Below are 26,848 nucleotides of genomic sequence, written 5' to 3' on the forward strand. Positions count from 1 at the left end.
ACAGCACTCACCAAAGCACATACCCTCCCCAATGTCCATAATCCCACCCCCTTCTCCCAAACCCCCTCCCCCCAGCAACCCTCAGTTTGTTTTGTGAGATTAAGAGTCACTTTATTATTATTATTTTTTAAAGGTTTTATTTATTTATTTGACTGACACAGATCACAAGCAGGCAGAGAGGCAGGCAGAGAGAGAGGAGGAAGCAGGCTCCCCACTGAGCAGAGAGCCTGATATGGGGCTCGATCCCAGGACCCTGAGATCATGACCTGAGCCAAAGGCAGCGGCTCAACCCACTGAGCCACCCAGGTGCCCCTCCCCTGGTAATTATTTTAAACTATAAATGCATAGCAAATCATTACATTGTACACTTTAAATATATATAGTAATATTAGCCAATTTTCTCTCAATACAATAAAAAAAGAACTTATCTTGGAAAATCAAGCAGATGGAAAAAGGATTAAGGAGTAAAATTCACAGACAGTTTTATCATTAGGAAGTCAGTGTTTAGGCAAGTCCAAGAAGTTCTACACTTTGAAATAATTTCTCTTAAATCCTGAATTTACATAGATTGTGATTTAATGTCTAAGGGGGCTTACAGACATTCCAATTTTAGATTTTGGCTTAAAAAGGGCATCTTCTTTCACGATGACTTTAACAACTGACAGAAAGGGTAGTGATAATTTCTTTTTCCACATTTCTGTAAGCTGAGAATGTATACTTTTCATAATTGACATACATCTTCACGGGAAAAGAGAGCTTTACTTGTTTTTACTTTTTGTATTGAACAATAATTGACATACAATATTGTATTAGTTTCAGGTGTGCAACTTAGTGACTTGATATTTATATGCACTAAGAGGGGCGCCTGGGTGGCTCAGTGGGTTAAAGCCTCTGCCTTCGGCTCAGGTCATGATCCCAGGGTCCTGGGATTGAGCCCCACATCGGGCTCTCTGCTCAGCAGGGAGCCTGCTTCCTCCTCTCTCTTTGCCTGCCTCTCTGCCTACTTGTGATCTCTGTAAAAAAGAAAAAAAAAAAAAAAAGAAATGGTCACCACGGTACATCTAGTTACTATCTGTCACCATATAGTTTTTACAATATTATCAACTATATTCCCATTGTTGTACTTCTCATCCCTGTGAATCATTTATTTTGTAACTAGAAGATCATTAACCTTCCTCTCTTTTTTTGTTCACACCCCCTGTTCTCTTCTTCTCTGGCAACGAACACTTCATTCTCTCTATCTGAGTCTGTTTCTGTTTTGTTTTGTTTCTTCATTTACTTTATATTTAGATTGCACATATAAGTGAAATCATATGGTATTTGTCTTTGTAAGAGTTATTTCACATAGCAGAGTACACTTTAGGTCTATCCATGTGGTTGCGATTGACAAGATTTTATTCTTTTTTATGGCTGTTTTATATTCTATTCTATATATATACATATATAAATATGTATATGTATATACATACCACATTTTATTTATCCATTCATCTACTGATGGGACACTTAGGTTGTTTCCCTATCTTGAATATTGTCAATAGTGCTGCAATAAACATAGGGGGTGCATATGTCTTTTTTAGTGTTTTCATTTTCTTTTTTTTTTTTTTTTTTTTTAAAGATTTTATTTATTTATTTATTTGACAGAGAGAGAGATCACAAGTAGGCGGAGAGTCAGGCAGAGAGAGAGAGAGAGAAGCAGGCTCCCGCTGAGCAAAGAGCCCGATGCGGGGCTCGATCCCAGGACCCTGAGATCATGACCTGAGCCGAAGGCAGCGGCTTAATCCACTGAGCCACCCAGGCGCCCCAATTTTCTTAGGCTAAATATCCAGAAGTGGAATTGCTGGATCATATGGTATTTCTACTTTTAACTTTTTGAGGAACCTCCATATTGTTTTCCACAGTGGGTGCACCAATGTACATTCCCACAAAAGTTTCCTTTTCTCCTCTTCCTTGTCAACACTTGTAATTTCTTATCTTTTTTTCCCTTGTCTTTTTGACACTAGCCATTCTGACCCTTGTTGGGTGATACCTCATTGAGGTTTTGATTTGCACTTCCCTGATGGTTAGTGATATTTAGTATCTTTGTGTCTGTTGGCTATCTGGATGTCTTCTATGAAAAAATGTGTATTCAGAGCCCCTGTCCGTTTTTTGGAAAAAGATTTATTTATTTCTTTATTTTAGAAAAGTTGGGGGGAGAGGGGGAGGGAGCAAGAGTCCCAAGCAGACTCCACCTTGAATGCAGAGCCCGACACAGGGCTTGATCTCACAACCTGAGCCGAAACCAAGAGTTAGATTCTTAACCAACTGTACCACCCAGGTGACCTCTTTGTCCATTTTTTAATTGGACTGTTTGTATTTCTGATATTGAGTTCTATGAGCTCTTTATATATTTTGGATGTTAACCATGTATGGGATATATATAATTTACAAACATCTTTTACCATTTGGTAGACTCTCTTTTTGTTTTGTTGATGGTTTCCTTTGCTTTGCAAAAGCTTTTTAGTTTGATGTAGTCACAATAGTTTATTTTTGCTTTTGCTGTTTTTGCCTCCGGAGATAGATCCAAAAAAATATTGCTAAAAGTGATGTCACAGAGTTTACCTCCTATGTTTTCTTCTAGGAATTTTATGGTTTCAGGTCTTACATTTAAGTCTTTAATCCATTTTGAATTTATTTTTGTATATGGTGTAAAAAAGTGGTTCAGTTTCATTCTCTTTTTTTTTAAATTTCTAATTTTTTATTTCTGATAAAATATTTATCAATGTATTTTTATCCCCACGGGTACAGGTCTGTGAATCGCCAGGTTTACACACTTCACAGCACTCACCAAAGCACATACCTTCCCTGATGTCCATAACCCCACCCCCCTTCTCCCAACTCCCCTCCCCTCAGCAACCCTCAGTTTGTTTTGTGAAATTAAGAGTCACTTACGGTTTGTCTCCCTCCCAATCCCATCTTGTTTCATTTATTCTTCTACTACCCACTTAAGCCCCCATGTTGCATCACCACTTCCTCATATCAGGGAGATCAGATGATAGTTGTCTTTCTCTGCTTGACATATTTCGCTAAGCATAATACGCTCTAATTTCATCCACGTTGTCGCAAATGCCAAGATTTCATTTCTTTGGATGGCTGCATAGTATTCCATTGTGTATATATACCACATCTTCTTTATCCATTCATCTGTTGATGGACATTTAGGTTCTTTCCATAGTTTGGCTATTGTGGACATTGCTGCTATAAACACTCGGGGGCACATGCCCCTTCGGATCACTACGTTTGTATCTTTAGGGTAAATACCCAGTAGTGCTATTGCTGGGTCATAGGGTAGCTCTATTTTCAGCATTTTGAGGAACTTCCATGCTGTTTTCCAGAGTGGTTGCACAGCTTGCATTCCCACCAACAGTGTAGGAGGGTTCCCCTTTCTCCGCATCCTCGCCAGCATCTGTCATTTCCTGACTTGTTGATTTTAGCCATTCTGACTGGTGTGAGGTGATATCTCATTGTGGTTTTGATTTGTATTTCCCTGATGCCGAGTGATATGGAGCACTTTTTCATGTGTCTGTTGGCCATCTGGATGTCTTCTTTGCAGAAATGTCTGTTCATGTCCTCTGCCCATTTTTTGATTGGATTAGTTGTTCTTTGGGTGTTGAGTTTGTTAAGTTCTTTATAGATTTTGGACACTAGGTCTTTATCTGATATATCGTTTGCAAATATCTTCTCCCATTCTGTCAGTTGTCTTTTGGTTTTGTTAACTGTTTCCTTTGCTGTGCAAAAGCTTTTGATCTTGATAAAATCCCAATAGTTCATTTTTGCCCTTGCTTCCCTTGCCTTTGGCGATGTTCCTAGGAAGATGTTGCTGCGGCTGAGGTCGAAGAGGTTGCTGCCTATGTTCTCCTCAAGGATTTTGATGGATTCCTTTCTCACATTGAGGTCCTTCATCCATTTGAGTCTATTTTCGTGTGTGGTGTAAGGAAATGGTCCAATTTCATTTTTCTGCATGTGGCTGTCCCAGTTTCATTCTTTTTGCATGTTGCTGTGAAAAACTCTAAAAGAGCTTTTCTTACATATGGGGGGAGGGGGAAAAGAGGGACAAATTTTAAACTATGGGGCCAATCACAAAGATTTGCATACAGAAAGTGCTCAACAGATGTGCGTTAAATTGGCTTGAATCTAATTGAATGAAAGCTTATGATGAACTATGAACCACTGAGATGAGTAAAATTAAAAGGACTATATGGATATCATAAGCCAGGGACATAAATCTTCAAAAAAAGGAGGATAGGCCAAATAAACTTGATAGCCTATATGAATTTTAATGAATTCTTTTCTATTTACTTATTTTTAAGTAATGTCTATGCCCAACATGGGGTTTGAACTTATGATCCCAAGATCAAGAGTCACATGTTCTACCTACTGAACCAGCCAGGTACCCTGAACTTTAATGAATTTTTTACATAAATATGTCAAAATATAAAATAGGTAAATTTATTAAAAGTCACTTGCTAACTTATTAACAACTTAGCACTGTAATTACATGAAAGATTTAGATTCATGGAATCAATCATAAAAATATTTTGGGATATTACTGGTTTGGTTTCATAAATGAAACAAAGGCTTAGATACTTTTCATATTTATAAAGGGTCTCTAGCATAGGTTTTCTTTATTCCTAGTTAGACCCCTTCTATCAGAGCATACTACCTCTTCATCTGCTATGTATCTCCTTAGGAAAAAGCTCAATAGAATCAATTTATTATTTCTTGAAAAGTCAATAAAATGTGATTAATTTTAACAAATATTTAATGAATACTAGAGATCTCATCTTAATTTTCTAATTGTTCCTACTTCCCTAGTTACTATAAATTAGCATGAAATTGAAATGCCACCTGGACTAAAATAGATAAGTCCTTTGTTTAAATTAGTACTTTGTAAGGTGACATTGTAACACTCCAAAGCCCTCATATATTATGATGTGTAAAGAAATACCTTTCTTCCTGTTCTTACAACTTATGCCTTATGCCTCTACAGTGGAGCGATTCCAGTGTAGCTGCCGGGGGCTAGCTATCCTGATGTGACCTGCTCCGTGGCAGATGCAGGTTCATGTGCCTGCCAGGGAGTCAGCCAGGGGATCCTTACTGCTCTGGATTTTATCCTGGGGAAAATCCTAGGCTGTAAATTGCATGCCATAGTCTTGGATTAGGTAATAGATTCTGACCTGCTTTGCCTCCCAAAGAACAGAAGTTTATCAACTGGGCACCTGGGAAATTGTAATTTATACCTCTAAGGAGAACAGAGGAGTCTGGACAACTAGCTGTGGCTATTATTTTCTGTATGTACAGAAACCTACTCTGTTGGGGGCCTGGGTGGCTCACTCGGTTAAGCGTCTGTCTTCGGCTCGGGTCATGGTCCCAGGAGCCTGGGATGGAGCCCCAAGTTGAGTTCACTGCTCAGCAGGGAGTCTGCTTCTTCCTTCCCCTCTGCTGCTTCCCCTGCTTATGCTCTCTTTCTCAAATAAATAAATAAAATCTTAAAAAAAACCAACAACCCTATTTTGTCAATTTCAAATAAAATGGGCAGGTTGTCAATGTTATTGTAAAGATGCAATGGACATTTCAGAGACAGAGGGATATATAGTTCAGTCAGGGGATCCAGAGAACTCAAAGGAGGTATAGGTCAGGAGTGAAATTGACCTGGGCTAAATTAGGTTCTGCAGTTTACTAGTTATGTAATTGTAAGCAAGTCATTTAGTAGCACTATAAACCCTTTTCTTCCTTAACTGTCCTAGGGAAACTATTATCTTCTTCTCCACTAAACTGTGAAGTTCAGATTGCAGGAAGAAGAATGATTGCTGGTATGCAGTAGGTGCCCGAAATATTTTGTTCATCTATGTATGATGAGAAATTAAAAGAATATTTGAAAAGGGCAGTTGCAAAAAAATTTACAAGTTTATATCTTAAAACCTTTCTTTAATTACAATTCTGGGAAAATGTACAGTATGGTACAGAGAAAAATATCAGAATTGCATAGTCTTGGGTCAAATTCTGTGACTTTGGAAAATTTTTCCTGCTTGAGGTGCCTCAGTTTTTACTTCTCTAATATCCCTAAAAATCACACCACTAAACTTATAATAGCATCCATGGTTGTGATAATTAAGTGAGGCAATGTGTAGGAAGTTCCTTGAACAGTGCCCCAAATGCAGTAAACACACTACTATTGCTTTTTTGTTGTGTTAGAAGATTGTTAACCTCATCTCTTTGCATACCCGTTTGCACCTCAGTTCTAACAGTAGGTGGCAGCAATGCTCTCTTAACCACTTTGAATGAGCCCTGCCCATTTTTTGGAATAATTAGTGAAGGCTTACTGCGTGCAGGGCACCAGAAAAGCAGGGGGATAGGGATCATAAAGAAAAGAATGGAAGGGAGGAGGAGGAAAGAAGAAACAGGAGGTGGGTGGGAGACAAAGAAATGTTTAGAAATGATATGATAATTCAAAAGAAAATACTAAAATAGTCTTTATGAGGGTGGAGCAAGAACCAGATCTCTATTGGACAGCCTTCTACCTTATAGGATTTAATGTTATTTAAAAAAAATTTTTTATTTATTTGACACAGAGAGATCACAAATAGGCAGAGAGGCAGGCAGAGAGAGAGAGAGAGAGAGAGAGAAGGAAGCAGGTTCCCTGCCCAACAGAGAGCCCAATGTGGGACTTGATCCCAGGACCCTGGGATCATGACCCGAGCCGTAGGCAGAGGCTCAACTCACTGAGCCACCCAGGCACCCCTGTTATTTTTTTTTTTAAAGACATGTAGGAGAGTGGTACTTACCATATATTTTCTGTGTTGACAATTTTTAAGTCTCTCTTAACTGGTCCTAGATGAGATTTTAGCTGCCCAGAAGGAATCTGTAAAGCCTAAGGTGTTTAACCCTTCATTTTTTATCAAATTATTAATCTCAATTATAAAAATATGGCTATTTTCCTCTGTGTAAAATACTCCTTCTGCAATAAGACACTTAGTGTATATTAGTTATCTGCTGCTCTGTAACAAATAGTTTAAAGGTGGGTGGCTTAAAATGGTAAGCATTCATTTTCGTATTTTCTGAGGGCCAGGAATCCGGGAGCGGCTTAGTTAGGTGGTTCTCACTCAGGGTCTCCCATGAAGTTTCAGTGATGACATCAGCTGGGGCTGCAGTCATCGGAAAGCTTGATGGAGGCTTGGAGGATCTGCTTCCAAGCTGGCTCACTCACATGGGTGGTGGCAAGAGGCCTCAGCACCTCACCAGTTGTTGGCTAGAGGCCTTATCCTTTTGCCTGTGAGTTTCTCCATAAGGTGGCTTGAGAGTGCCCTAACATGGCATCTGATCTCTTCTAGGGTAAGTGATCCAAGAGAGACCACAAGAAGGAAGCCACAATACCGTTTATGACTTGGTTTCAGAAGTCATACTCTGAAACTTCTACTGTATTTGTTCAAAATGAGTCACCTAGGAAGTAACTAAACACCATTCTCAGGAATCATATACATATACAGGAAGTGAGGTTCAAAAATGGAGAAATCACAGGCTGTCTAATCTCTCTCAGTGGGGCCCTGGACATATATATCATCCTCTCTCTGGAGCTTAATTTCTTCCTCCATAAAAAGAGAACAGCCAGAGCATCTTGAGCCACAACTCTAAAGTGGCCTATCTCTGCTCCATCTAGTTGTGATTTCAGTTAACAACTTGGTCTCTAATTTTTCATCTCTAAAATGAAATGATCCTAGACAGTGGCTTTCACACTTTTTAGACCCATTGTGAGAACTATATTTTATATTGAAACCGCATACATACAGGCATGAAAAAGAGTCCATATGGATAACAAAAAAGTAAGTTCCACAAAACAATACTTATTCTCATGATGTACTCACATTCACTAGCCTCTGCCCCATTCTATGTTAATTTGTTTGAAAAAAATTCAGTTCAAGATCTACCACATTGATGTTACAGCCCATCGATGGGGTTCAACATTTCTTGTGTTAAAAGCTAACATCCACTCTCACTCCTTGAGGCTCCTTTTTCAATGGTATTAGAACAGAAATGTTAAAGAGTGAAGGAGTCCTCACCTTCTAGTTTTGGGGAAGCAAAAAGCACCTTCAAAGGGGGTTCAAGCCCGGGCGCCTGGGTGGCTCAGTGGGTTAAAGCCTCTGCCTTCGGCTTGGGTCATGATCCCAGGGTCCTGGGATGAAGCCCCACATCGGACTCTCTGCTAGGGGGCAAGCCTGCTTCCCCCTCTCACATTGCTTGCCTCTCTGCCTACTTGTGATCTCTCTCTGTCAAATAAATTAAGAAAAAAAATTTTAAAAAAAGGGGTTCAAACCTACCAGCCTATCCTAATTGGACAGGAGCTAGTATCAGAGGCATCTTGTCAGGGTGGAAAGGGTACCGTGTTTAGCTTCAAAAGCTGGCCCTGCGACTCATGAGCTCTGCCACCTCAGGCAGTCCCTTAACTCGAGTTCATTCCTCCCTTCCATAATTGGAATAGTAAGTATCCTTGCCTATCTCATAAAGTTGTTAGCAGGCACACAATGAGACAATTAGTCACTTACCATGTTGGCAGAGAAATGACAGACATGATCTTTATTCCTCACAAGGACCCTGCAAGATACAGAGTATGACACTTGTTTTACGGATGGAGAAATTGAGGATTAGAGAATTTACACGGGCGAGACCTTAAAGTTAGCGAGTGGCAGAACTAGAGTGCCAATTCCGTTCCAACTCCCAAGCCCTAAAGGAGGAAGGAGGCAGGCTATCTGCATTGGAGGTTTAAGTGGTGACCATCGGACGTATTAAAATACAGATTCATCCTGAATCACCTCGGTGTAATGACTTCAGAAACTGGTCCATGAGTCGACCTTTTCTAATCTGTCCTGTCCTGACCGCGACAACACGTAATTTATCGCAGGTAGCCTTGGGGCTTTCTCGCGTTTCTAGCCGCCTTGACGCACCAGGGACAGCGAACATTGACCATACCGGCTCGCTCACGCGGAACACGTCAGCCCTGAGCACACTTCTGTAAGCGGGACCCCCAAATGGTCCCCACAACTAATTCCCCGGGTCGCTTCAATACAACTCCGTGACATTTAAAAGTGTCATTTTCCGAGAAAGGCCTAGCTTACATCTCTTTCGCTCCCAAGTTTTGTTCCGTCAAGGGTGTGCGAGCCTTGGCCGCTTAACCCGAGGGCCCCCGTGGGACTCCGTCCCGGGCTTGGCTCCCCTAGCCCCCGGCGGGCGGGACTGGCACCACAAAGCCCTTTATTGAGGCCTCTGCGTGACGCGAGCCACCCGGCTCCTGGGCGCGGCCCGCAACTCGGGAGCGAGCGGGACGGAGGCGTGTGCCCGCGGCGCGGGCCCGCAGCTGTGCGCGGCCATGGGCGCCTAATCGGGCGCGCGCTCCGAGACCAGCGAGTGCGGATAATCAGGCGCGGGCGCCCGCTCCCACTCCCGGGATCCCAGAGACCCGCCCTCGAGGCCCCGGCTGACTGGGCGTGCCGGCCGCGCGTCGGGTGGGGTTGGGAGGAGGGGCGGGGCGCCGGCGTGGGACGGGGCGCTGGGAGGGCCTGCCCCTCCGCCCTCCACCCTGCGCCTCGGGCCCTGCAGGCGGCCGAGGCTCCACCCGCTTCCTGGAGCCCGGTCTCGCTCCGAACTGCGCCCCGGGGCGGCGGGAAGGCTCGCCGCTCCCAAGGGTGCGTGCGAGGAGGGTGGAAGGGGTTCGTACAGTGGGCCGCTTCCGCGTGAGCTGAGATTTCGGAAGAAGGGAAAACCCGGGAAGGTCGGCATTGCTTTAAAGGGCTCGGGCGGGGAACGGGAAGTTCCCGTGTCCGCAGAGCCTTTCGTCGCTTAGCGTTGCCCCAGTCAGACACGTTTGGGTGCGGTGTTGGAGCCAGTTTGGCAGGTGGGGCAGTGACGGAATGCCGATGCTGTTAACTTGGCTTTTCCTCCGTCCTGGGTAAGAAAGGATCAAATGAGTTCATGGAAAATGGAAGAGAACACGGTGGTACCTTAGGGGTTCAGCTTCAAGGAATATTTGTTAGGGATGTTCTGACATCCAGAAATGCTCTTTCTAAATCTTTTTATTGTGTGGGTATTAAAGTGAAAGCCATTAATTCTGTGAGTTGCAAACATTACAGGTAAAGCGAACAGAGTATGCCAGTCATTCCATCAGGCACCTATGTTGGGAAGTTGGACCGTGGTGATTCACCATGGCTTACGGCTTGCCAAGAAAGAACACAGTGAAAACCATATTGCGGGGCAGTTGTTATAACGTGTAAGTATTTTCCTCACTGTGAGCATTGACTGGGAGTGGGGAGTGTCCCCGGTAAAATAAAAGTACCGGAAGCCTTATGTTCCCCATGAGATACTGGGCTGGGCGTTTTCAGTTATCGAAATAGTGATTTTTTTTTTTAAAGGGAGATGCCTTTTTTTTTTTTTAAGATTTTTACTTATTTGACAGAGATCACAAGTAGGCACAGAGGCAGGCGGGGTGTGTGTGTGTGTGTGTGGGGGAGCAGGCCCCCTGCTGAGCAGAGAGCCGGATGTGGGGCTCCATCCCAGGACCCTGGGATCATGACCTGAGCCAAGGCAGAGGCTTAACCCACTGAGCCACCCAGGTGTTCCTAATGGGAAATGCTTTTTTTATTTTTTGGAAATGCTTTTAATAAGAATGTATAAATCATCTTACTTGGTCTTTACAACAAAGCAATACAAACTGAGGTTCGGAGAAGTGGGTTGATCAAAATCACACAGTCATGAAGTAAACAAGTGACAGGGATGGAAGTCTGTGTTCTTACTCCGAAGCAATATCTACTACTGTCAGCTACGTTAAAATTCCTCTATAGAGAGTGTAAATCTACCTAAAAATGTCTTCGAGTCAGGTATACCCCCCCACCTTAGGATTTTTTTTTTTTTTTTTTTCAAATTATTTACTTGAGAGAGAGTGACCGGGAGAACGATCGAGTACAAGCAGGGGGGAGCTATGAACTTTGCTTCTTCTCCCACCATATCTTGCGTAGCCTAATGGGTAAGACCTCAGATTCTAGAGTCTGACTTTCTGGGTTCAAATCATAAACCCATGAGCACAACAGCCTTGTGATCTTGAGCAAGTTGTTCTACTCCTGTTTCCTAATCCTTCAAATGAGCATAATAATAGCACCTGCCTACCTCACAGGGTTGCTGTGGCAATTAAAAGTGTCCATATATGCAAACTGATTAAAATAATGCCCAGCATACAGTAAATGCTAGATAAAAATTAGGTGTTTTTTTCCTCATCTTTCAAAATCAACATATAAGGATATACCTCATTCTTTCATTCTGTGTATGTAACACAGTGTGTTTAACTAGGCTCTTCCTGATAGACATTAAGGCTATTTTGTGAGATTTTTTTGGACAAAGAATGCTTCAGTGAACATTCTTATAAATACATCTTTGTGTCCTTGTGACACAAAGCATTTATAAGAATTGTAGACTTCAAGTCCCTCCTTAAAGTTAGATGATGAAGTGGCAAGGAAGTTGGAGGAGGAAAACAAGTAGACCCATGTACAGAACACTCTCATCTCCCTGATTTGTACCAAAGCAGGTCTTCTACCTTTCCTAGTGCATATGAACTCATATAGACTCTATGAGATGAGAAACATGTAGTTGATATTTTAAATTTCCAAACTAGAACATATAAAACAATTCATTTGAAGTTCATGGTGATTATTTTTAGTATTATAGTTTGGGATTTCCTCCCCTTCTCCAATTTTCTGAGGATTCTCTTGGTACTAGTGCTTCTAAATAACTACTCCTAGGCTAAGTACCAGCTCTGGTTCTTAACTGACTTCTGAGTCTCTGTTTCTTTGTCTACCTGCATGGTGGTTATAAAGATTGAAATAAGATCACACACTCAAAGCCTTTGTGTATGTCAAGCATCCTGCTCAATGCTTGATCATTCCCCCTTTCCCTTCCCTAATATGACCCTAATTGTGATCAGCCATAAAAGACGTGGAGCATACAGTTCTTTTTTTTTTTTTTTAACTTAAGATTTTATTTATTCATCTGTCAGAGAGAGAGAAAGAGCACAAGCAAGGGGAGAGGCAGGCAGAAGGAATAGCAGGCTCTCCACTGAGCAAGGAGCCTGATATGGGACTCAATTCCAAGACGCTGAAATCATGACCGGATCCCAAGGCAGATGATTAACCGACTAAGCCACACAGGCATCCCAGAGCATACAGTTCTTAATCACATCCTCTTAAAAAAGATGGAAAGGTTGGATTGACTGTAGGGAGGCTATTTTTGAACAAAACTTCCTGCCATTAAAATTCATAATTTTTCATTATATCTCTACGTTAGAATATATGTATGTATGTGTGTGTGTGTGTATAACATTGTACATTTATTTTTTAAAAGATTTTATTTATTTGACAGAGATAGAGATCACAAGTAGGCAGAGAGGCAGGCAGAGAGAGAGCGGGAAGCAGGCTCCCCGCCAAGCAGAGAGCATGATGCAGGGCTCCATTCCAGGACCCTGGTATCATGACCTCAGCTGAAATCCACTGAGCCATCCAGGTGCCCCTACATTATACATTTAACATAAGGCCGTTTATCCTGGCTAAATTTGCAACTCTGGAAAATCCTGAAATCTCCCCTTAAGCGAAACTGTCTAGTGGAAAATAGAACTGAGAATTAAGATGTCTTCTGTATATCCCACAATAGATGCTCAGTAAATACTTTTGAATGAATTAATGAATTTTTGCTCCAGACAGGAACCTTGGGAACTTGCACGGCTTACAGAGACCTGGTACACGAACCTAGCCAACATCAAGTTGCCATTCTTGGGAGAAATTTCATTTGGTAGTCCTTTACACCTCAAAAAAACTAAAACCATTAAGAATACTCTACTCCCTTCTGCAGAATGTAAGTTCTGTAAAAGCTACTTTAGCAAATAGCAAATTTTATCTGTGTTATTTTGCTTATTATCAGAGAAATGTTTAAATATACTCATTCACACCATACCCCTCATCTATGTAGCCCTTCTTGTTTAGCATCAAAGAATGTGAATTTTGACATGTGATTCAATGTTCATTTTTAACAATATTATGTCTGGTGAAAAAGGTCCATTGGATTGCTCCATATATTTTATTTTCCAGCTATGAAACTTGAAAGGGAGTATGAAATGAAGCGCTTGAATCGCCTGAAATGTCAGGAGGATGTAGCTGAGGAAATTCAGCTTTCCCTAAGGGAAACGCAAATTGGTTTGAGAAGACCTCTTCCACCTAAGTGATATCATCTCATAATTGAACCTGTACTCAGTGCTTTCCACATCCAAAGGCAATGAAGGTCTCCAGCTTTTTGCTGTGTGAAGTTGGGTGCAGACCTACAAGTGTCCACTGGTGGACGAGCCAGCTCCTGGGGTTTGGTGGACAGCTCTGATGGATCTTCTGTGTTCCTGCCACTTACTTCTTCCTTTGTACCACACGTGACAACACTGTAAGTAGATGAAAAAGTAGCTGGAATTAAGTCGTTTATGGGATTAGTCATTGTGATTTTTGTAAAATTGCACCAAGGGAGGAGGAAATTCCTTGTCAGAGATATTATTTTGAATTTGCATCTTTGAGACACCAAAAGGAGAGAGAAAAATTCTGTTTTTATTTTTTTTTTAAAGATTTTATTTTTCAGTAATCTTCATATCCAACATGGGGCTTGAACTCACAACCATGAGATCAAGAGTCATAGGTTCCAATGACAGAGCCAGCCAGGCATCCAGAGAAAAATTCTTCTATGGTAGACTAAAAAATTTTATTTGGTTAAGAAAATTTTAGATTTCATTTCAGTAACTCTTTAGTTTCCAATGTTCAGTTACACATCAATTACTATTCTTATGCCATACTTTATTTTTATCCATCTATCTATCTATCTAGGCTCCATGCCCAGTATGGAGCCCAGTGTGCAGCTTGAACTCACAACTCTGAGATCAAGACCTGAGCTAAATCAAGAGTTGGAGACTCATCTGACCGGGTCACTCAGGGACCCCTCTCATGTGGTACTTTTAAAGTGGCAAGTAGAACTTACTTTCTGCTTGTGTTTTCCCCCAAAATCGTCCTTTTGCTTTTGGTTAATTTTGTGTTGTCTCTCTGGGATGTCCTTGGAGCATGTGAAACACACACAAATATATGCAGATGACATGAAAATGCAAAGACCTAATTTTAAGAAAATGGTTATTTAGAGAGATGTTAGAGAATTATTCTCCCTGAATTGTATGTGTTTCCTCAACACTGTTTTTCTGTTAATTTTTATTTCTGTCTTTCACATGAAGAGCTCTCCCAGTAATCCAGGTGTGACCATGTGTAATTTAAGGAAAAGAGGTGGCTTGGCTAATATAGGCCTGACTCAGGGGTCATGGAAGAAGTAGAAACCACAAGATGGTGCCATTGATTGGATGTGGTTGCATGAGGGGATGTGGGTGAATGAAGGAGAGGAATTTAGGGCGAATTCCAGACTATGGGTTCAAGAAGGGAAGAATTGTCTTGGAAGTGTAAGAGCTATGTTAATTTTAGGTAAGTTGGTATTGGAAGTTCTTGGTAGACATGAGTGGTGGGTTTTACAGAGAGGAGTGGGTAAGGGGAAGAAAGGTGAAACCATGGGTATCTTTGGGCTCATCAGGAGGAGTGCGAAGAATAAACAAGGAGTGGTAGTGAACATTCTGAAACTTTGGTTGGCATGTAGAAGACACATACCTGTAAGGGAAAATAGCTTAGATACTGAAACCCTCGGTGAATTGCATGCTGTATTTTATTTTTAATGAAAAATATTATAGTATAGACATTTAACAATAAATAGCTGAAATTTTTGGAAAGAATCTTCATTTTTTTCAGTTGATAAAAATTGTCATCAATGAAAACATGGGGTCAGAAGAGGGGGAGAGAGAAGGGAAAGGAGAAAAGAAAAAACCCATATAATAAAATCTTAGATGTAGAAACTCTTTCAGTTGCTCTATTTATATCCTGTAGTCCTCACAATGACCCTGCAAGAAAGAAAGGACAATTACAAAGCAGAGCAGAGTTCTAACATCAGAGGGGGAAAGTTTGTGGACGGGGCTGGGCCAGGGTCTTGATGGGGCGGAATTTTCACCAATGGCTGACAGGGCAGCAAGCATAAAGGGGAAAAAAAGAACTCTCCCTTTGTTCACTTCCTTTAAGTACTATATTTATATCCAGTGTAGAACAGATTTAGAGCTTTAGGTGTAGGGCATGGACCACCCAGGACTGAATACCGGTCCCACCACTTAATAGCTGTGTCATCTCAGATAAATTATTGGGCTCTTGCTTTCCCTTGGTTTCTTCAGCCTCTTTTTATTGTGGTCTTAAGAATGGTTATTGTCTTTTCATTTTAGTAAACGGTGCAGTTTCTATTCTATTATGTAGACCAAATACCTAGTGTCCCTTCCTCTTTCCTCCCAGTTCAATCCATCTGCAACTCTTGTTGGGTCTGTCTTCAGAAAATTTCCCACATGTATCCATTCTTTCTCCGCCTCTGTCACACTTATCCAGCCCTCCACCATCTCTTGTTTGGAACACAGAAAAAGGCCCATAACTGATCTTCTTGCATTCGTCTTTGGCTTTCTTTTGTCTTCCCTTAGCAGCCATAGTGATTTTTTAAGGGCACTCGTGCAGAGGCCCCTGGCTGACCCTGTCGGAAGAACATGGACTCTTGATCTCAGGATCATGACTTTTGAGCCCCACCATGGATGCAGAGATTACTTAAAAAACAAACAAAACTTCAAAAAGTAGCATTCATATCTTTGCCAAAAAGATCACCTCTCTCCCCCGAGTAATACCCTTTCCTGCGGCCTACAAGGCCCTAAGTTTGTTATTTGATACTTGTTTTCCTTTTGGACCTGTTCCCACTCATCTCTCAGTCCTACTGGGTGCAAAACATTAACGTAATCCTGCATCTGACATATCAGACTTGTTTCTGCCTTGGAACATTTGTACTTGCTGTTTAGTTTCCCCAAGGTTGTCTTCCCTCAGACTGTCACAGAGATGTTTCCTAACTATTTAGGGCCCATTCAGAGGACATCTCTGGAAGGAGGCTTACTATGACCACCCCCCACAACCCCCCAACCCTGATAAATTGGACTTTCCTTTTACTCAGTCACTTTCTGTGATAGCACGCTTTTTTAATTCCTTTACAGCAATTATCTGCAGTTATTTATTTGCTTACTTGTTTGTTATTTCTCCATGGTGTTTCTGTTGTCTACAATAATATATACCCACAGTAGCCATTCTATTGATATTTCTTTAATGAATGAGCATATTACCTTAAAAATTGTTGAAAAGGTGTCACTTTTATATATGTGCTGCCGAAGTGAGCATGAAAAGGTGTCACTTTTGGAGAGAGTGATCAGATGATTCGACTTCTGCTGTTTCCTCCCTATATATCCTTTTTTTTTTTTTTAAAGTAGTCTCTAGGAGCACCTGGGTGGCTCAGGCAGTTAAACATCTACCTTGGGCTCAGTTCATGATCCCAGGGTCTTGGGATCGAGCCCTATTTAGGGCTCCCTGCTCAGCGGGAGACTACTTCTCCCTCTCCCCCTGCTCCTCTCCTCTGCTCATGTTCTCTCTTTCTCTCTCTCAAATTAAAAAAAAAAAAAGGTAATCCCTACACCCAACGTGGGTTTGAGCTCACAACCCAGAGATCAAGAGTCGCATGCTCTGCTGAATGAGCCAGCCAGGAGCCCCTTCCTATATATGCTTTGACACACATTTTTTTATTGGGTATGATTGGATATACCATAAACTGTACATATTTGAATTACAAGGTAATGAGTTTTGACACCTGTGGGATCATTATCACGATCAAGGTAATGAACATAGTCATCCCCTCAAGAATCTTCTTGTGCCCTTGTAATCCATCCCTTTTCACTGCTCTTCTTTCCTCAGCCCCCACCCTGCATGCCCCCACTCCCATCCCAAGCAATCACTGATGTAGCTGCGTTCTGGCACTATAGGTTAATTTGTGTTTTTGAGGATTTTAGATACATGGAATCATACAATATGTACTTTTTTGGGATCCGGCTTCTTTTACTCAGCATATTTGAGAGTCATCCATGTTGTCGTACATGTGTTCCTTTTCATTGCTGAGTGATTTTCCATTGCATGGATATCTTACCCTTTGTTTATCCATAACCTTGTTGATCGGTTTCTAGTTCTGAACGCTTAGAAATACAGCTGCCGTGAGCGTTGTATGGGCACGTCCTTTCGTTTATTTTGAATGGAGCATCTCAAGGAGAGGAATGGCTGGGTTGTATGCCAGGTACATGTTTAGTCTTGTCCATTTCCAGATCCCTCATTTAGTTTTGAAGGAATCAGGGGTTAGGTGAAGGATTTGTAACCTCCCTATGGTGAGATGGAATTCTAGATCCACGTGAATTCTAAGTCTAACCTTTTTCAGAAGACTATGCTTGGGGCGCCTGGGTAGCTGAGTTGTTAAGCATCTGCCTTCAGCTCGCGTCATGATCCCAGGGTCCTGGGATCGAGCCCTGTATCAGGCTCCCTGCTCAGCAGGGAGTCTGCTTCTCCCTCTCCCTCTCCTCCTTGTGTTTCCTCTCTTGATAACTCTCTCTGTCAAATAAATGAATAAAATCTAAAAAAAAAAAAAAAAAAGAAGACTATGCTTGGTCCATCTTTGGCCCAATGTCTATAGCTTGTTGAGAAAGTGAATATTGGAAAATATGGCTGGTATGGGGCAAGTAGGTCCTTTACTAGAATTTGGAGTAAGGGTTGAGTTTAGCTCAATGGTTTTTCATGAAGGGTGATTTTTGCCTTCCTCCCCCGTCAGGACATTTGGCGATGTCTGTAAACGTTTTTGGCTAACTTAACTATAGGGTATCATAAGGGCATCTAATGGGTGAAGTCCAGGGATGCCACCAGCTATCCTACAACACACAGGACATCCCCTGACAACAAAGAGATTTCCAGCCCCAGGTGTCAATGGTGTCAAGGCTGCGAGACCCTGATTTAGCTGATTGGCTTAAGCTACTCAGGACACATTGCTGAAACAGAGGTTTGGGTCAAACTGCAGGGCTGAGAATCCTGAGGTGGGGGTATTTCCCCAAAAGAAATGCAGCCCATGACAAGAAGAGGAGGAATGCTGGACAGCAATTAGCATGAGCTAGATGTCTCCAGTTCTCTTTTGGCTACTTACATTCAATCATACTCTTCTTTCCATATTATAAAACCTCAAATTATAAAATTCTCAAAATTGTATCGAGTTATACAACAACTCTGCATCCAGAATTTCAGTGGTCTTGAGTCTGGATCTTGCAACCGATGGCTAAATAATACTCCATTAACCCTAACACAATTGATACACCATAATGGAGAGAAGACAGGATGGATACTTATAAAGAAAAGGTTTGGCCCTTTAGTCTTTGAGGAGATCATGGGCCACAGACCTGGTGTTCTTTCTTCGGTATTTGGGGGCACATGGCCAAGGGGTTGCTGAAACTATTCCAACTTCACTGAGTCATCAATCCACCATCAGGGACCTCAAGGTGAAATTCAATTATAGTTTTCTTTCGCTTCATTTGGGAGACAAAGGGGAAGGAATCAGACAATAGGGGCATTGATAGGGAAGTTTATGGATGTTTTCATTGTACCTCAGAACTGATATAACATATGAGAAGAACCTAGGAATCTTGGCTTACTTTATTTGGAATTATGGGCATCAAATAGTAGTCTTAATTGGTCCCTAGGGAAGGCAATGTTGCCAGCGTATCTGGAGTCTCAGGCTCTGTTTTCAAATTTTCTAGTAGGCTTCTGCCTTCCATTCATATCTCCTTTCAGTTTCAGTCCCTTTCCTTCTCCGTGAATTATCTGTCTTCACTCTATGGACTTGTTCTGCACCTTGCAACTTTCACAGCATTGAAATGTGGGTGTCGTCACCTCCCTGGGCTGCAGTTGCAGGTGACATGTTTTTCTTACGTGGAATTACCTTTCTGTCACAGCAAGTCCTTCCTAGTTCTAGAAGCAAACTTCCTCTTTCATGGTTTCAGAGATTGCTCACTAGAGGACTATTTAGTCTCCTGCTATGTAGAACAGGTAAGAGGAGCACAACGTGAACCCAACACACAACTGTATACTGGGCTGCCTTCCCTGCACTGCCTCCTTCCCCAGAAGCTCTGTCGTATCAGAGCTCAAGTGTTCCCAGGAAGCTGACCATCAGAAAGCTAGCAGGGCAGTTTAACAACAGTGAAATTGCTTCACACGAGCCATGGAAATAGCTAGCATGATTTCCTTCAATTTGAGAGGAGGTATATTTCCTAATTTTGGTTTTATTTTATCATGCAATCACATGACAAGTGTATATATATCCTTTATCCCTTATGGCTCTCTTAGTATTTGAAAGAAATTTTCTAAGCTTTAACAAAAGGTTTTGAAAAATCAGAAAATTGGAAGCAGGAGCAAAGGAGAATTTATTTATTTTTTGATACTGACATTGTTATTTTTCTGGGTGAGATGCAGCAGATGCTATTGATAATAATAACCAACACAATAGCTAATATTTATTGAGTACTTTGACTGTTCCAGGCACAGTAGCTAGAAAATGTCAGATCAAAAAGCTGGAAGCTCAGACCAGATGCTTGCCATTGAGGCCTGGTTTTCCTGTAAAATGCAGACGCTTGAGCTCAGCAGCAGCCTTTATTTTGATTGATTTTGGCTTGAGTACTAGGTGCATGGCCTCTGGCTTAGCAATGGAGGGTGGAGAAAAAACACTTCTGATCCTTTTCAAGCCAAGGCTTGAGGGCTTAACCTCTGTTGAAAGCATATAAAAGTATAAAAAGCATATAAAGAACCCTTTTCAGCATTATTGAAAAGTATCTTGCTTTCTCTGCTCCTACCCTTCTTCCTGGGGGTAGTTGAGGCATGTGGTCAAGGATCTATTTTGCTTACATATTCTTTTAGGGAGGCTGCTATGAAATAGCTTACAACCTACAGCGAATGCTAGGTCGTATACCTTGAATTTAGGATCCTGCGTGTTTGACACAGGTAGCTACTTCAAAATAAGAGTTGCTCAGCCGTGGGAATTAGGACGTTCCTCTCTTTGGCTCTAGTTCTTTCACAATGTCAGTCAACACCTTTTTTGTGCACCTGCTGCCTCATCTGAAAAGGCACGTGAGTTAAGGGTTTAGGAAGGTGAAGAAGAATGACCAGGATGTGACATATAGTTTGAGTGGCAGGAATAATATTTTATATGAGTGGAACTTGTAAACTCTCATGATTTCATCTATTTTTCGTGTATGGTATAGACCCCAGATTTGACTCCTGTGATCTCGCTTTATCATTTCCTAACTTAGCCTCTGGAAGGTTGTTTAACTTCTATAAGTTTCTCCCCATTCCTGAGTAAATGAGGGTTATAATGGTACCTGAGTGATAAGATTGTTGGGAGGATTAACTGAGATATTTTTTTTTCTTCCCCATCTTGGACTGTCCAGCTGGGGCCCTGTAAACTAGACAAAAAGGTTAATGAGGGAAAGGAAGTTTATTAACATGTCCGTTGCAAATACACATGGGCACACTCAGAGATGAGTAACTTAAAGAGGTGTTAGAATTTGGGCTTATATGGCATCTTAAAAGAATGAGAAAGAAGCGACAAGACAAAGAAAAAGGAGTTTGAGCCTGTAGGGGTGGCAAATTGTGGGAAGACAAATATATGGGCAAACTAACTGTAGATAAGGCCTAGTTTTAGCAAGATTTTTTTCTGTAGATTCCTCTGGGATAGATTTCTCTGGGCTAGTAGGGTCTAGAGGGATCTTTTGGGGTTAGCTTCTGTCCTTCCTGGTAGAGAGGGAAAGAGAGACACCTTTACACATTTATGTCCTATTTTCAGGCATATAGAGGGAGGGCAGGGAGCTGTGCTTGTATCTCCTTCTCAATTGTCTTCTGCTCAAAATAATCCTTATGTGAAAGTGGCATATTTTGGGGTGGCGTGTTCTACCACCCTGCACATATAGAGACCTATCACAGGACCTGGTACATAGGAAAGACTCAATACATGCTAGTTGGTTTTACTGTTATCATCACAGAAAATCAGAATCAGTTATTTCTCCAATGGCTGACAAATCCCATTAATCTTATCCATTCAAGATTTTCTTATAATTCTAGGGGTCAGACACTCTGAAAAAAATTTTATTTTTCTTTTTTAAAGATTTTATTTCTTTTTTTGACAGAGAAAGAGAGATAGTAAGAGAGGGAACACAAGCAGAGGGAGTGGGAGAGGGAGAAGCAGGTTTCTCACCTATCAGGGCTGGATCCCAGGACCCTGCAATCATGATCTGAGCTAAAGGCAGACACTTAATGCCTGAGCCACCCAGGCACCTCCCCCCCAATTTTTTTTTTTTAAAGATTTTATTTATTTGAGAGAGAGCAAGAGCAAGAGCACAAGCGGGGGAGCAGCAGAGGTGGAGTGAGAGAGAGTCTGAAGCAGACTCTACGCCAAGCGCAGAGCCTGGGTGGATCTTGATCCCAGGACCCCAAATCATGACCTGAGCCGAAACCAAGAGTTGGATGCTTAGCCGATTGAGCCATCCAGTTGCCCCAACAGTCCATGAAAATTTATGGTTATAATCTCTCTCCCTCTCTCTTTTTTTATGGTTATAATCTTTTTTTTTTTTTTAAGATTTTATTTATTTATTTGATAGAGATCACAAGTAGGCAGAGAGGCAGGCAGAGAGAGAGGGGGAAGCAGGCTCCCCGCTGATCAGAGAGCCTGACGGGGGGCTCGATCCCAGGACTCTGGGATCATGACCTGAGCCGAAGGCAGAGGCTTTTAACTCAATGAGCCACCCAGATGCCCCTTCTGGTTATAATCTTAATAACATCTGATCTGACGAGCTGAGGCCAGAAAAGGTTGTTGGGAAAAGGACACAAATACTATAATAACTAGCATGCCACCTGTGCAGGTAAACACGTCTTTCCAGTTGATTCCAGGTGCTTCATTTTCCCTTCTGGTTATTTTATTCTGAAGGTGGAGGGGTGCTGTTTCAGGGTAAACACTTTGTCAGCTCGCTTTTCTGTGTCTTGTCTTGGCCCGTCAGTTCTTCTCACGCCCTTACATTCCATTTTCTGCAGGTATCTCTTACCTGGAAGCTTTGGTATTTGTGAGTCTCCCTTATAAAAACCCAAGAACAAAGACAGTGATTGAGTCATCTCAGCAGTCTGGCACCTTAGAGTCATCAGGCTCTTATCACGTTTTAGGAGCTGCTTGAAATAACCACAACTTCGTCTGTCTCTGTTCCTTTTTCCTTAATTATAAAACAGTAATTTTTGTGGCAATTTCAAAGGTATGACATAGTACCGAAAGTATAACGAAAAAAAATTCATCCATAATCTTACATACAGAAGCAATCACTGAATTTTTGCAGTTGAATTTGGTCTCTTTATGTTATTATTATTTATTATTTTAAGTTTTTGTTTATTAAGTATTCTCTACATCCAATGTGAGACTCGAACTCACAACCCCAAGATCAGAAGTCCGATGCTCTTCTGACTGAGCCAGCCAGGTACCCCTATGTGCTTACTATTTTAACATGGCTGGGAGTATTCTATCTGTACCTATCTATATCTATATATATATATATTTTTTTTTTTTGCTTTACCTTCTAATAAAAACATTTCTCATTGTCAAAATATTTACATTTTAAATAGCTCCACAGAATCTCATTGTATCATAATTTACTTAAATTAGTCTCACTTTGGGAATTTAACCAGTGAGCCACCCAGGCACCCCTCACTTTGGGAATTTAAATTCCCAGTTTTCTTGATCTATAAATAGCAATGGTAATATAAATAAGAATATTTATAAATAACAATGCTGGGGCACCTGGGTGGCTCAGTCTGTTAAGCGTCAGCCTTGGACTCAGGTCATGATCCCAGGGTCCTGAGATTGAGCCACACATCAGCCTTCCTGCTCAGCAGGGAGTCCGCTTCTCCCTCCCCTGCTCCCCTTGCTTGTGCTCTGTCTGTCAAATCAATCAATCAATCAATCAATCAATCATCTTAAAACAAATCAACAAACAATGCTATTATGGAATCATTTGCCCCAAATGAAATCATTTGCCCCAATAAATTTCTGCCAGTATTGAAGGTTATTTATGAAGACAGGGTTTTAGACTTACAGTGACAAAAGCTCTGTGACATAGTGCCAGACTTTTCTCTGAAAGTTTACATGAATTTTCAATCCTACCTACAGTATATGAGAATATACTTTCACTCAACTTTTATCAACAAGGAACATTAATCTTTAAATTGTTTTCTTAGTGATAGGCAACATGTATTATATTATTTTAATATACTTAAAAATTATTACTTATGTTGATTTCTATGTTTTTGTCCCCCTATGATTGTTAACTGCTGTTTTGTGAATTTTCTGTTCAAGTACTGGGCTGTTTTTTTTTTCCTGCAAGGTGATAGCATTTTTATTTTTGAGGTTTGGCTTTAAAAAAAAAAATAGAATTAGGTTTTTTACCTTATGTCATGTAACAGTCTATTGTCTTACTGCCAATTTCCTTTAATTTTGGGTTGGATAAATAATTAATTTGGATTAAATTAATAATAAGTAATTAGTTTGGATTAAATACATAGTTTTCTTTTGTTTTGGATCTATCTCACGAGTTTACCTAAGCTCTTGGAACCTATAGGATCTTTTTTTTTTAAATATTTTATTTATTTATTTGACAGAAAGAGAGATCACAAGTAGGCAGAGAGTCAGGCAGAGAGAGAGACGGGGAAGCAGGCTCCCTTCTGAGCAGAGAGCCTGATGTGGGGCTTGATCCCAGAATCCTGGGATCATGACTTGAGCTGAAGGCAGAGGCTTAACAGACTGAGCCACCCAGGTGCGCCCCCCACCCCTTTTTAAAGATTTTATTTATTTATGTGACAGACAGAGATCACAAGTAGGCAGAGAGGCAGGTAGAGAGAGAGGAGGAAGCAGGCTCCTCACGGAGCAGAGAGCCCGATTCGGGGCTATATCCCAAGAACCTGAGATCACGACCTGAGCCGAAGGCAGAGCCGTAACCCACTGAGACACCCAGGCACCTCCCCCTTTTTTTTTCTTAAAGTAATCTCTAGCGCAACATGGGGCTTGAACTCAAGACCCTAAGATCAAGAGTTACATGCTCTACAAACTGAGCCAACCAGGCACCCTGGAACCTATAGGATTCTTTATGTCCTTCAAGCATCTAGATGTTTCCCCTTATACTAATTTTCACAGTTTGCTGAACAATTCTTTAACCATGCTGAACTACCTTTCATTTTGGCACATTCCCTTCAACCTTTATATTCCTAGACAGAAGAGTCTGGCTTTTCTTTTTTCTTTCTTTCTTTCTTTCTTTCTTTCTTTCTTTCTTTGACAGACAGAGATCACAAGCAGGCAGAGAGGCAGGCAGAGAGAGAGGGGGAAGCAGGCTCCCACTGAGCGGAGAGCCCGATGTGGGGCTTGATCCCAGGACCCTGGGATCATGACCTGAACCGAAGGCAGAGGCTTTAACCCACTGAGCCACCCAGGCGCCCCGAGCCTGGCTTTTCAGTTGGTTTTCTTGAAGAGTACCTTTCACCTTTAATTCCATTTGCAGAGAATAGAAATACAGGAGATTTTTCCTGTGATTTGTGTAGCTGGATCTCAAAACTAAAGTGTATATATGTGGCACAGATTCAGGTGCATTTTAAGCTTGTGAGTACGTGAGATAAATTGAGAAATTAAGGATTAGATGGTCTGTTTTTCCATGTTTATTCCAAATTGTGGTATTTTATACGTCAGCTATGTTTAACTGATAGTTTTCTCAGAATGATTCTGTTATTGACTGCTTTCATTGCTTCCCATCGATGTGTTCAAGGGAAATGACGATAGGCTGAGAATTAGCCTAGGATTTTAATCCTAATGTTAACTGACTTGTCTAATAACCCTGGACAAATCATAGGACCCTAGTAGGCCTTTGTTTCCTTATCTGGGAAGCAGGAATGGTAGTAGTTACCTCTTAGAATGGATGTGAAGATTGAATGGGATCTCATGAACTGCTTCACTAACTTAGGGTATAAATTTGGACATTCCTTTTAAAAATTTTTAATCACTTGAATCCCTACATGCCAATTACATTTAGGATCCCCTATTGAAAATCTCCTTTACAATTTTTTTTTAAAGATTTATTTATTTATTTTAGAGAGACAGAGAGATTGTGAGTGGGGAGAGGGATTGAGGGAGATGGAGAGGGAGAATCCCAAGCAGAATTTGTGCTGAGCATGATCCCAGGACCCTGAGATCATGACCTGGAGCTGAAATCAAAAGTCTAATGGTGAACCAACTGAGTCACCCAGGTGCCCCTCAAATCTCTTCTACAAACTACAAGAGCTCCAGGAGCTTACTCTTTCAAGGGAGTTTCCTTCCCAGGTTGGGGAAAAACTGGGAAAAACCTGGCATCCACTGGTAGGCCCTGTTTGCAGCTGCTGCTGCTTTGTTGGGACCTTTTCAATCAGTTGTTTCCACCCAATCAGATGGTCTGTTGTGCACTGCTGCCTTGCCCCTTATAGTCCAGATCTTTGCATACAACATGGCGGGGCTGAAGCTTGACCTCTCAAGGTTACTTTTTTTTAGGTTATATCCACATACTCAGTCACTGTGCCCTGTATCATCCTGTGATGTCTGTGCCAGGGTGACTTGATCTAGAGGAAATTGTCCAGACACCCCTTGCTTTCATGGTGGGTCACTGGACTTTAGTATCTTTTCCCGACAGTGGACCTCAGTTGAAACCATCCTAACTCGTTTGAGAAATTCTGATAGCACTTTATTTCAAAGGGTAAGGGTCCAAAGTCACTTTCCCTTTCAGGAAGCTCCTAACATCCACTATGCAATGGAGCCCCTTTCTTCCCAGCTATCAGAGCTGAGTACCAAGCAAAAGTTCCTATTAGGTCCTTGATGATGAATGTCTCATTAAACTCAAATTTGGTTAACTAAGAAGGGCCTTTGAGTGACTTCCAGGAACAAAGAGGGTCTGTCAAAGGCCTTTTGACATTATCCAGACAGAAATAATGTGACAACCTTCTCTCACTAAAATAAAAACCAAAGAAAGTTCTGCTGCACTAGACACAGACATGTATGTGTGAAGGACCCAGCATACTGTCACCTAGTAGGTGTTTAGAAAATGTTCTGTCTTCCTCCTCCATTCTTCCTCAGCTCTACCACATCTCTGCCCCCTTCAGCTGGAAGCACAAAGCTTTCCAAAGACCTAACTCATTCCTAACTGTCCATTTCTCTGCTGAGCTTTTCACTGATACAGCACAGGTGGTTCTGGGTTGTCTTCTTCTTCTTCTTCATTTTTTTTTTAAAGGATTTTATTTATTCATTTGTTTGTCTATCAAAGAGAGAGAAAAGAGAGCACACAAGCAGGGGGAGCAGCAGGCAGAGAGAGAAGCAGGCTCCCCACTAAGTAGGGAGCCTGCAGCAGGACTGGATCCCAGGATCCTGGGATCATGACCTGAACTGAAGGAAGATGTTGAACTTACTAAGCCACCCCGGCGCCTCCTGGGTTGTCTTCTGACAGACTTACCAAGCTTGGTGTAAACGCTGGCTTATTCTTGGGCTTGAATCAAGAGTTGGTACCAGTAGGTCCTCATGCTGACCTCTGACGGCTTCCAGCAAGTTTCTACATTCAGAGCTGCTTTTACAGTGTCTTTGCCGAAGCCAGTTTATACTCTCCACTTTCTTCAAATAGTCAGATTTTTCTTAAAGATTTATTTCTTTATTTTAGTGGGGGAGGGGCAGAGGGAGAGGGAGAGACTCAAGCAGA

The 26,848-nt window shown here is 41.5% G+C and overlaps 1 protein-coding gene and 1 long non-coding RNA gene across 4 annotated transcripts; one reads left to right on the plus strand and one right to left on the minus strand.

Annotated features, from left to right (window-relative positions):
- Window positions 1–1,811: 1,811 nt before the first annotated feature.
- LOC131831152 (uncharacterized) lies at window positions 1,812–9,458 on the minus strand. The gene is made up of 3 exons (XR_009353581.1): window positions 9,150–9,458; window positions 8,580–8,628; window positions 1,812–4,062 (listed from the first exon to the last, which is right to left on the minus strand). It is a non-coding gene; the product is annotated as an uncharacterized LOC131831152 (long non-coding RNA).
- Window positions 9,459–9,572: 114 nt separating this feature from the next.
- Window positions 9,573–13,297, plus strand: LOC131831133 (uncharacterized protein C4orf36-like). Of its 3 annotated transcripts, none has more exons than XM_059173348.1 (4): window positions 9,573–9,716; window positions 10,161–10,297; window positions 12,770–12,924; window positions 13,158–13,297. In XM_059173348.1, exons 2-4 carry the CDS (start codon window positions 10,233–10,235, stop codon window positions 13,289–13,291), a joined length of 354 nt encoding a protein of 117 aa, XP_059029331.1. In that variant the 5' UTR covers window positions 9,573–9,716; window positions 10,161–10,232; the 3' UTR covers window positions 13,292–13,297. The 3 variants fall into 3 exon arrangements, with proteins under 3 accessions (XP_059029331.1, XP_059029337.1, XP_059029336.1); XM_059173354.1 differs by having other exon boundaries at window positions 9,693–9,802; XM_059173353.1 differs by lacking the exon at window positions 9,573–9,716 and adding an exon at window positions 9,815–9,979.
- Window positions 13,298–26,848: the final 13,551 nt, after the last annotated feature.

Source organism: Mustela lutreola, chromosome 1 (assembly GCF_030435805.1).
Source record: "Mustela lutreola isolate mMusLut2 chromosome 1, mMusLut2.pri, whole genome shotgun sequence".
Classification (NCBI taxonomy): Eukaryota; Metazoa; Chordata; class Mammalia; order Carnivora; family Mustelidae; genus Mustela; species Mustela lutreola.